At 47.2% G+C, this 12,160-nt stretch overlaps 1 protein-coding gene across 2 annotated transcripts in view; it reads left to right on the forward strand.

Moving 5' to 3' along the window:
* The first annotated feature begins 4,952 nt into the window (after window positions 1–4,952).
* Window positions 4,953–12,160, forward strand: part of LOC130358194 (beta-arrestin-1) — a 255,931-nt gene continuing 248,723 nt past the window's right edge. Inside the window, exon 1 of one of the 2 annotated variants that reach the window (XM_056561068.1) lies at window positions 4,953–5,325. In XM_056561068.1, coding sequence (XP_056417043.1) covers window positions 5,306–5,325 — 20 coding nt within the window. In that variant the 5' untranslated portion in view covers window positions 4,953–5,305. The remainder of the gene's footprint in view (window positions 5,326–12,160) is intronic. The other variant, XM_056561067.1, reaches the window with a different exon arrangement.

The raw sequence follows: 12,160 nt of genomic DNA on the forward strand, positions 1-12,160 counted from the left end.
CTGTGCCTTGTGCCAAATCATCCCCCCCTTACCCCCTGTGCCACATCATTTCCCCTTTTTGCGAATTCACCCCCCCCTCACCCCTTGTGCCACATCACTTTTCCCCTTTCCTCCTCCCCTGTTGTTCTTCTTACCCGGCCAGCAGGCTCAGGTGCAGGGTCTCTCAGCGGGTTTGATGTTCTCCTGACATCCTCTGCACTGTACTCACTGAGAGCAGCAGCGGTGGCGGCTCCGGGCACTAACGTCAGGAGCGTCACTCATCAGTGCCCGCAGCCGCCGTTGCTCACAGCCTCTCAGTGAGTGCAGTGCAGAGGACGTCAGGAGAATGTCAAACCCGCTGAGAGCCCCTGCACCTGAGCCTGCTAGCCAGGTAAGAAGAACAGTGGTGGAAGAAGGGAAGGGGAAAAGTGATATGGCACAAGGGGTGGGGGCTGATTTTGCACAGGGGGAGTAAAGTGGCACAGGGGGACAAAGGGGAATGAAATGGCACAGGGGGGATAAGGAGGGAAAGAAATGACACAGGGGGGATTAAATGGCACAGGGGGTGGTAAAGAGAGGGGGATGAATTTGCACAGAGGGTGATAAAGGGGGAATGAAATAGCATGGGGGGGGGGTCAAGGGGAAATTATGAGGCACAGGGGGTAAAAAAAATAGGGATGATTTGCCACAGGGGGAATAAAGTGGCACAGGGGGGATCAGGGAAGGAGGGGGGTGAATGATGTGGCCGGTGGATATACAGAAGCAGGAGACCACTGTTTAAACATCGGTCTTCTGCTTCTGTGCTGGGGGTGCTGCAAGGGGGGTGCAGCAGGGGCCAGGGCCCCATGTAAGTCTGGGCCCCTTACTGGGGTATTGGCTGTACCCCCTGACAGCGGCGCTGTGTACAAGGTAGGACCCGCACATAAGCCTGGTTGTCCCCTATTGGGAGTGTTTTCTCCCCTTTCTGGTGTGTCCGCTTCCACTATTGTTAATGTCCCGTATTCGGAGGGTGAACATACATTAAGTCTTATGGGACTCTGTCAGGGAATTAAACACTGTAGTTATTAGTATCAACATTATTATAATTATTTTTGGTTATTTAGTGCATCATAGGCTATTATTAGAGAATAACGTAGCGGTTCTTGTGTATGCCTTGTGCTTACCTGTTTTAGCTGATGTGGCAGGCATGTTTTTCAGCCATAATGATGGCAATTCTATCACTGAAATGATTTCCTAATCCTGCCTGTGAATTCTCTGTCTTTGCAGAGAGAGGGAGTGAAGTCTGACCTCTGCACCTGGTCATCTAATTAGGCTGCTGGAGGGCAAGTGGGTTTGGGTCAGTTCACATTATGTGCAAAATTGATTTGACCTATAATCAAATCTCCCATGAGCCTCTAGCTCCCCCTTCCTTGCCCGCAGCCTCTCTGTAAATGTGAATAGACCTTCTCAGGTACCGGAATATCCATCTAATGTAATATAGTAAAATATAGTAGGAGGGGGATGCAGCTGCAGCTTCTCTCTCTCCTTGTTCCTCTGAGGCTGAATGCTGTGAGAGGGGAGGAGGCACCACACACAAGCTAGCTGGGAGTAGTAGTCCCTCTGTAGCAAGATATGGTGATGTTACGTGGCAGCGGAGGGTCTCACTACCTAATGATCCCCCCCCCCCCCCCCCCCGAGGGCCCAACAATCTTTTTGTCAGATGGGTTATACCTGTAGTGTCAGGTGCAGAATTTAGAATTCTGGACACTTGAGTAACTTGCAACCAACGTAGAACTTTACTGAACATTCTGGGCCTTTAGGGGTTGCCTTAAAGGGGTACTCCACTGGCCAATGTTGGGAACATTTAGTTCCAAGCACTATGTGTGCACTGAGGGGTCGGCCAGCCCCCTTGTGATGTCAGGCCATGCCCCCTCAATGCAAGACTATGGGAGGGGGCGTGGCAGCTGCCACGCCCCCTCCCATAGAATTACATTGAGGGGGCGTGTCCTGACACCACAAGGGGAGTGGCCAACCCCCGCAGTACGCACACAACATTCAGAACTAAATGTTCCCAATGCTGGCCAGTAGAGTACCCCTTTAAAGAGGTATTCCGTGATTTTTTTTTATTTGACTGTGTTACGGGGGCTGTAAAGTCAGTGTAGTCCATAATATAGTTTCTGTACCTGTGTTTGATGGTGATGTCACAATTCTTAAGGGATCTTTGTCCCGATGTTCTTTTTAAGCAGCATACAAAATGAATGTCATCTTGGGCCTTTCCCAGGTTGCAGTCAACCGAGACATTACATCACTAGACAGGTGTTGATAGGGAACATGTCTGTTCTTCAATGGTTGGAACGACTGCTGGGTGGTGAGGGGGGGGTCACTCTGCATACGGCCGCCGGGAATTGTAGTTTCAAGCACAGTACACTAGTGATGAGTGGCAGGGGCCATATTCGAATTTGCGATACTTCTCGAATATATGGACGAATATTTGTCCTATGTTTGCGAAATTCGCATGTTCGCTATTTTCGTTCACTTTTTTGTTCCATGCGAAAATCGTAATGAAATTCGTACAGTGTGCATGCGCAATTATATCTTTCAACTAACTAACAGTACACCCTACACTAGAAACTATCTGCTAAACTAACCTACCCTATCTAAAGCTAAAAGAAGAGAGGGATCAGTTTCCTCTGGAAGGGCCGATATTTGCGAATATTTGCATATTCGCATATACGAAATATTCGCGCTCCACACCGACTCACACAGTAAATAATATTGGAGCCTTCTTTGGACCACAAATTGGAAGAAGGAGGGATGATCACTTTTTTTTTTACACAGTACACATCAAAAAACGAATATTCGTCATTACGAATATATATATTCTAAATATTCGCGAAATCGCGAAGTGACGATATTCGGGGTAAAAATTAGCATTTAGAATATTCGCACTCCACACTACAGCACACATGTAAGGGAGCCTGATGGGTGGGAGGGAAATAAGTCACCTCTCATCTAGAAAAAAGGGATCCTGGGGATTGTAGTTGGAGGGATGGCACAGAAACAGGAGAAAAGCTAGTTTACACAAACAAGCCAGCAACATGATGGAGGACACAGGACACGGCCATTTACCACCAACACAAGCACAGATCCTTGTTAACCATGTCCATTACTGGCTGATAGGTAATTAGTATTGTTGGAGAACCCCTTAAATAGCAGATATACTGTCTGGAAAGTCTCCAATGTAGGTGATAGAAATGTCGTTACAGGCAGGATACTGTCCAATAGGTTTCTCTCTACCGTGGAGGCCTACACAGAAAGGCACGCTGTGGTGCAGGTCCTTAAATATTTACCTCACAGTTCTGCAGCACCACACCCTGTGCGTGAGGCGAAATGCCCAATAAACTTCTATGCCAGCTTGAGCCACACAGCTCTCCAACCATACAAAGCGATGAGTGTATGCAGAGGGGTCCTTACTTAGCTGTTCTTCTCCTCTGACTAGTAAATACTTCTTGTTGGAGCGGAAACTTAAAGTGGGCCCCCACAGCGTGGAATGGAAACATCTTTTTGGGTGAAATCCTCAATACTCTGCACAGTGTGGTTATTACGGCCGGGATCTGTCTATAGTGAGAGGTACTTGCAACTTTAACAAGATTTGTATATATATATCAAGCTTTGGCATAAAGGGGTACTCCACTGCCCCAGCATTCGGAACATTTAGTTACGAACGCTGGGTGAGGGCTACAGCGGTCGTGACGTTACGGCCACACGCCTTATGATGTCACGCCACCCCCTCAATGCAAGTCTATGGGAGGGGGCGTGGCCATGATATGAAAACCCCCCTAGCCCGCACCCAGCATTCGGAACAAAATGTTCCCAACACTGGGGCAGTGGAGTACCCATTTAAACAGAACACAGGATAGGTCTGAATCCAGACTAACTAGGTGTATGTATTCTTCTGCCACTGACTCACAAGCCAGACTCACCTCAGGAAAGAAAGGGTTGGACTAGGGACTCCTCCCTCAGCCTTTCCAGAAGCTTTCACATAGAAACTAGCAGAGGAGTTTATCAAGTGACCAATGATTCACTCATCTGATATAAACTATGCAAATATTTAACCCTTACACATCTATTATACCTCAGTGTATTCTGTAATGATGGCAGCGTAATAAAGATAGGGGACAGTGTTATCGCAGATATATTCTTGTATATAGGAGCAGTATTATAGTAGTTATATTCTTGTATATAGGAGCAGTATTATAGTAGTTATATTCTTGTATATAGGAGCAGTATTATAGTAGTTATATTCTTGTATATAGGAGCAGTATTATAGTAGTTATATTCCTGTATATAGAAGCAGTATTATAGTAGTTATATTCTTGTATATAGGAGCAGTATTATAGTAGTTATATTCTTGTATATAGGAGCAGTATTATAGTAGTTTTATTCTTGTATATAGGAACAGTATTATAGTAGTTATATTCTTGTATATAGGAGCAGTATTATAGTAGTTATATTCTTGTATATAGGAGCAGTATTATAGTAGTTATATTCTTGTATATAGGAGCAGTATTATAGTAGTTATATTCTTGTATATAGGGGCAGTATTATAGTAGTTATATTCTTGTATATAGGAGCAGTATTATAGTAGTTATATTCTTGTATATAGGAGCAGTATTATAGTAGTTATATTCTTGTATATAGCAGGCAGTATTATAGTAGTTATATTCTTGTATATAGGAGCAGTATTATAATAGTTATATTCTTGTATATAGGAGCAGTATTATAGTAGTTATATTCTTGTTTATAGGAGCAGTATTATAGTAGTTATATTCTTGTATATAGCAGGCAGTATTATAGAAGGTGATCTCCTCTTCCGTACCCTGTTATTGTAATAATACCGCTATCTGGGCGCTGACCTTTCCTCTTCTGGCACAGGCTGGAGTGAGCAGCAGAGGGAAGCCCAGTGTTGTAGTCCTCAGTATAGCAGGAAGCAGGGAGCTGCAGTGAGGGTGGATCTCTGGAGCTGTCAGCTTGTACAACCCATAGACATCAGGGCTGGAGGGGAGAGAACAGGCTGCTCCATGGCACAACCATCACAATAATCTTAATTCCTGCTCTCCCTCTCACATTTCGTGTTCGCCCTCCCTCTAATCCCGTTAGGATTTACATCCAGCCGCGCACGGATCGCCTTTTATATATTCGCAGCTGCTCTGCAAAAACAAAAGCCATTCTCCATCCAGGCTGCTCCATCTGAGAGATCACCGGCGGAGTCATCGGATACTGGCATCGCTTCACCTGGCACCTGCCCCCGATCCCACCGACCGACCATCCAGAGAAGAGCCTGGCGATGGGCGACAAAGGAACCAGGTAGATTTTCTATATTTATTTTATTTTTATTGTTGTATCGAGTCGAAACATTAGACCTGAAATGAAGGGGTTAATGGAACTTTGCTGCTCCCTGTATTGGAAAGACCCCTCTAGATCGCCTGGGGGGGGGGGAATTTATGGAGTTAAATGTGTCGCTTCACACAGTGTCCCCTTACTATCCATATATCTTTATGTACTTATAGACATGGACAGGAGGGGGTTAATGCACCTTGATTTTAATCTGTGCCTGGCATATGAAGGGTTAAGTCCGCAGTTATACAACCCCCCCCCCCCCCCCCCATACAGAGTGTCAGCAGGTTATTCAGCAATGTACGGGGTCTTATACTGTCTTGCTATAAATGGGGAACAGACGTGAAAATGTTAATGGGCTCTGTACCCACAAGCTCTGGTGTTGAGTATTTAAGGGGTTAATGCAGTGTTTGCCAACCAACGTGCATCTGACTGTTGCAAGACTGCAACTCCCAGCATGCCCAATCAGCCATTGACTGTCCGGGCATGCTGGGAGTTGTAGTCTTGCAACAACCCGGAGGCAAACTTGTTGGCAAACACGGGGTTAATCTGTAGCTGGTCACACATGACCACTTTCTCCAGTGAAAGGGTTAATCAATCTCCCTCTTCTTTTATTGCGCTAGGCCCGGCGCGAGCCTATGACACTTTAGGAAAGGGTTGGCATACAAGGGGTTAAAGCCATTTTTTTTTTATGTTCACGAAACCAGCAAAATATAAGGATTTGGAAAGGCAGGGGTTAATGGGGAAGACATCACCCCCTGCGGCCCTCCTCCAGAGCTGTGTTCCGTTGTTTAAGGGGTTAATACCAGCTTGACCGGGAATGATGAGGGATGGAATCTCCTGGTCCTAGTTTAGCAGTTGAAGGGTTAAAAAAAATTAAAATAAAGGTGACCGTCAGGACCACAGACAGGAAGGGGTTAAAGGGCTTTGTTCCTCTTTTGCACTTGTAAACATTGATGGAGTATTGGGGGGTCCTGTGTCCTGGCATGCTGAGGGTTAATCTCTATTACCTTAGACCAGGGTGTTCAGACCCTCCAGCCCCCACAGGGCACATTCTGGTGAACCTGAGGAAGTCGGAGCGGTTGAGAGGCTTCCTCCCTTGGCCTGGCACCGCGCCCGTCACATCATATAGTGGCATCTCCGCTCGGTCACTTGGGTTAACACCTTCGTCTGCCGCCATGGGGGGGTCTGGAAGGTTACACTGCCCCGGGGAGGGGGGTGGAGGCAGATTATTGATTGACCCATCTACATCAATGGGTAGACGGGGAAAATACCACAAGTGCCGATTCCGACCATAAACCGCCACGAGGGAGCGCGTCCGCCCGCCGATCGATCTACAATCAGCCGCCATTGTGTCGCTCACAGTGCAGGATTGTTACAATGTATCAGAGAAGTGCGGTGATTCCCCTCGGTATGATGTCATCATCAGGGTTGTCCCCCCCAGTCAGGGTATTATGAGGGGCAAAGGTGGCAACATATATAGAGGAGGGTGAGGTGGGCGGAGCGTCACTAATTCATGTTCGCTGTAATAGGAAGAACAGGTGTCATGAATTCTGGGGTCATTACAGGGGATGTCCAGCAGGGCGGCGATGTGGTTATATATATATACACATATACAGTCACTGATCATCACACGTGGGGTTAATCTTCTCTGCACCAGAATGTCTCACTTTTTGTGGTTCGGTATTATTACCATTAATTTGGGGCTCACATTTGGGGTAGCGGAGTCATGTGACCCGAGTAGCTTTACTGCTCTACGTAATGCGACATTTGCGATATCTCCTGTGAGCGGTGACGCTCTGCTCCTCATCGAGCGCCCGGTTGTTATGTAATTTTTGGGGGAGGGGGTTGTGTTTGTTACATTGTAGCGTTCTCTGCTGTTCTCATGGATACAAAGTCACATTATGTAATCGGAGGAAGGATGGAAAGAATCAGGATCTGCCCCTCACTGTTACCCCAGAGAGTATAATACACCACAAGTAATGTCTGTACACCGTCACCCCACCAGCAGAATAGTGAGTGCAGCTCTGGAGTATAATACAGGATATAACTCAGGATCAGTACAGGATAAGTAATGTAATGTATATACACAGTGACCTCACCAGCAGAATAGTGAGTGCAGCTCTGGAATATAATACAGGATATAACTCAGGATCAGTACAGGATAAGTAATGTAATGTATGTACACAGTGACCTCACCAGCAGAATAGTGAGTACAGCTCTGGAGTATAATACAGGATATAACTCAGGATCAGTGCAGGATAAGTCATGTAATGTATGTACACAGTCACCCCACCAGCAGAATAGTGAATGCAGCGCTGGAGTATAATACAGGATATAACTCAGGATCAGTACAGGATAAGTCATGTAATGTATGTACACAGTCACCCCACCAGCAGAATAGTGAATGCAGCTCTGGAGTATAATACAGGATATAACTCAGGATCAGTACAGGATAAGTAATGTAATGTATGTACACAGTGACCTCACCAGCAGAATAGTGAGTACAGCTCTGGAGTATAATACAGGATATAACTCAGGATCAGTACAGGATAAGTAATGTAATGTATGTACACAGTGATCTCACCAGCAGAATAGTGAGTGCAGCTCTGGAGTATAATACAGAATATAACTCAGGATCAGTACAGGATAAGTAATGTAATGTATGTACACAGTGACCTCAACAGCAGAATAGTGAGTACAGCTCTGGAGTATAATACAGGATATAACTCAGGATCAGTACAGGATAAGTAATGTAATGTATGTACACAGTGACCTCACCAGCAGAACAGTGAGTACAGCTCTGGAGTATAATACAGGATATAACTCAGGATCAGTACAGGATAAGTAATGTAATGTATGTACACAGTGACCTCACCAGCAGAATAGTGAGTACAGCTCTGGAGTATAATACAGGATATAACTCAGGATCAGTACAGGATAAGTAATGTAATGTATGTACACAGTGACCTCACCAGCAGAATAGTGAGTACAGCTCTGGAGTATAATACAGGATATAACTCAGGATCAGTACAGGATAAGTAATGTAATGTATGTACACAGTGATCTCACCAGCAGAATAGTGATTACAGTTCTGGAATATAATACAGGATATAACTCAGGATCAGTACAGGATAAGTAATGTAATGTATGTACACAGTGACCCCACCAGCAGAATAGTGAGTACAGCTCTGGAGTATAATACAGGATATAACTCAGGATCAGTACAGGATAAGTAATGTAATGTATATACACAGTGACCCCACCAGCAGAATAGTGAGTACAGTTCTGGAGTATAATACAGGATATAACTCAGGATCAGTACAGGATAAGTAATGTAATGTATGTACACAGTGACCTCACCAGCAGAATAGTGAGTGCAGCTCTGGAGTATAATACAGGATATAACTCAGGATCAGTACAGGATAAGTAATGTAATGTATGTACACAATGACCTCACCAGCAGAATAGTGAGTACAGCTCTGGAGTATAATACAGGATATAACTCAGGATCAGTACAGGATAAGTAATGTAATGTATGTACACAGTGACCTCACCAGCAGAATAGTGAGTGCAGCTCTGGAGTATAATACAGGATATAACTCAGGATCAGTACAGGATAAGTCATGTAATGTATGTACACAGGCACCCCACCAGCAGAATAGTGAGTACAGTTCTGGAGTATAATACAGGATATAACTCAGGATCAGTACAGGATAAGTAATGTAATGTATGTACACAGTGACCTCACCAGTGTTACGCCGAGCGCTCCGGGTCCCCGCTCCTCCCCGGAGCGCTCGCTACACTTCCCTCACTGCAGCGCCCCGGTCGGTTCCACGGACCCGGGGCGCTGCGTTACCACCTCCGGCCGGGATGCGATTCGCGATGCGGGTAGCGCCCGCTCGCGATGCGCACCCCGGCTCCCGTACCTTACTCGCTCCCCGTCAGTTCTGTCCCGGCGCGCGCGGCCCCGCTCCCTAGGGCGCGCGCGCGCCGGGTCTTTGCGATTTAAAGGGCCACTGCACCGCTGATTGGTGCAGTGGTTCCAATTAGTGTTTACACCTGTGCACTTCCCTATATCACCTCACTTCCCCTTCACTCCCTCGCCGGATCTTGTTGCCCTAGTGCCAGTGAAAGCGTTCCTTGTGTGTTCCTTGCCTGTGATTCCAGACCTTCTGCCGTTGCCCCTGACTACGATCCTTGCTGCCTGCCCCGACCTTCTGCTACGTCCGACCTTGCTTCTGTCTACTCCCTTGTACCGCGCCTATCTTCAGCAGCCAGAGAGGTTGAGCCGTTGCTAGGGGATACGACCTGGTCACTACCGCCGCAGCAAGACCATCCCGCTTTGCGGCGGGCTCTGGTGAAAACCAGTAGTGACTTAGAACCGATCCTCTAGCACGGTCCACGCCAATCCCTCTCTGGCACAGAGGATCCACTACCTGCCAGCCGGCATCGTGACAGTAGATCCGGCCATGGATCCCGCTGAAGTTCCTCTGCCAGTTGTCGCTGACCTCACCACGGTGGTCGCCCAGCAGTCACAACAGATTGCGCAACAAGGCCAACAGCTGTCTCAACTGACTGTTATGCTACAACAGTTACTACCACAGCTCCAGCAATCATCTCCTCCGCCAGCTCCTGTACCTCCTCCGCAGCGAGTGGCCGCTTCTGGAATACGACTATCCTTGCCGGATAAATTTGATGGGGACTCTAAGTTTTGCCGTGGCTTTCTTTCCCAATGTTCATTACACTTGGAGATGATGTCGGACCAGTTCCCCACTGAAAGGTCTAAGGTGGCTTTCGTAGTCAGCCTGCTGTCTGGAAAAGCCCTGGCTTGGGCCACACCGCTCTGGGACCGCAATGACCCCGTCACTGCCTCTGTACACTCCTTCCTCTCGGAAATTCGAAGTGTCTTTGAGGAACCTGCCCGAGCCTCTTCTGCTGAGACTGCCCTGTTGAACCTGGTCCAGGGTAATTCTTCCGTTGGCGAGTATGCCGTACAGTTCCGTACCCTTGCTTCAGAATTATCCTGGAATAATGAGGCACTCTGCGCGACCTTTAAAAAAGGCCTATCCAGCAACATTAAAGATGTTCTGGCCGCACGAGAAATCCCTGCTAACCTACATGAACTCATCCATCTTGCCACTCGCATTGACATGCGTTTTTCCGAACGGCGTCAGGAGCTCCGCCAGGATATGGACTCTGTTCGCACGAGGCGTTTCTTCTCCCCGGCTCCTCTCTCCTCTGGTCCCCTGCAATCTGTTCCTGTGCCTCCCGCCGTGGAGGCTATGCAGGTCGACCGGTCTCGCCTGACACCCCAAGAGAGGACACGACGCCGCATGGAGAATCTCTGCCTGTACTGTGCTAGTACCGAACACTTCCTGAAGGATTGTCCTATCCGTCCTCCCCGCCTGGAAAGACGTCCGCTGACTCCGCACAATGGTGTGACAGTCCTTGATGTCTACTCTGCTTCTCCACGACTTACTGTGCCTGTGCGGATGTCTGCCTCTGCCTTCTCCTTCTCTGCTGTGGCCTTCTTGGACTCTGGATCTGCAGGAAATTTCATCTTAGCCTCTCTCGTCAACAGGTTCAACATCCCGGTGACCAGTCTCGCCAGACCCCTCTACATCAATTGTGTAAACAATGAAAGATTGGACTGTACTATACGTTTCCGCACGGAGCCCCTTCTAATGTGCATCGGATCTCATCACGAGAGGATTGAACTGTTGGTCCTCCCCAATTGCACTTCTGAAATCCTTCTTGGACTTCCCTGGCTTCAACTCCATTCCCCAATCCTGGATTGGTCCACTGGGGAGATCAAGAGTTGGGGGCCCTCTTGTTCCAAGGACTGCTTAAAACCGGTTCCCAGTAAACCTTGCCGTGTCCCTGTGCTTCCTCATGTAACCGGTCTCCCTAAGGCCTATATGGACTTTGCGGACGTTTTTTGCAAAAAACAAGCTGAGACTCTACCTCCTCACAGGCCTTATGATTGTCCCATTGACCTCCTCCCGGGCACTACTCCACCCCGGGGCAGAATCTATCCTCTGTCCGTCCCAGAGACTCTTGCCATGTCTGAATACGTCCAAGAAAATTTAAAAAAGGGCTTTATCCGTAAATCCTCCTCTCCTGCCGGAGCCGGATTTTTCTTTGTGTCCAAAAAAGATGGCTCTCTACGTCCTTGCATTGACTACCGCGGTCTTAATAAAATCACGGTTAAGAACCGCTACCCCCTACCCCTCATCTCTGAACTCTTTGATCGTCTCCAAGGTGCCCATATTTTTACCAAACTGGACTTAAGAGGTGCTTATAATCTCATCCGCATCAGAGAGGGGGATGAATGGAAAACGGCATTTAACACCAGAGATGGACACTTTGAGTATCTGGTCATGCCCTTTGGTCTATGCAACGCCCCTGCCGTCTTCCAAGACTTTGTTAATGAAATTTTTCGTGATCTACTATACTCCTGTGTTGTTGTATATCTGGACGATATCCTGATTTTTTCTGCCAATCTTGAAGAACACCGCCAGCATGTCCGTATGGTTCTTCAGAGACTTCGTGATAATCAACTCTATGCCAAAATAGAGAAATGTCTGTTTGAATGCCAATCTCTTCCTTTTCTAGGATACTTGGTCTCTGGCCAGGGACTACAAATGGACCCAGATAAACTCTCTGCCGTCTTAGATTGGCCACGCCCCTCCGGACTCCGTGCCATCCAACGTTTTTTGGGGTTCGCCAATTATTACAGGCAATTTATTCCACATTTTTCTACCATTGTGGCTCCTATTGTGGCTTTAACAAAAAAAAATGC

The sequence above is a fragment of the Hyla sarda genome, chromosome 2, assembly GCF_029499605.1.
Source record: "Hyla sarda isolate aHylSar1 chromosome 2, aHylSar1.hap1, whole genome shotgun sequence".
NCBI classification, from domain to species: Eukaryota; Metazoa; Chordata; class Amphibia; order Anura; family Hylidae; genus Hyla; species Hyla sarda.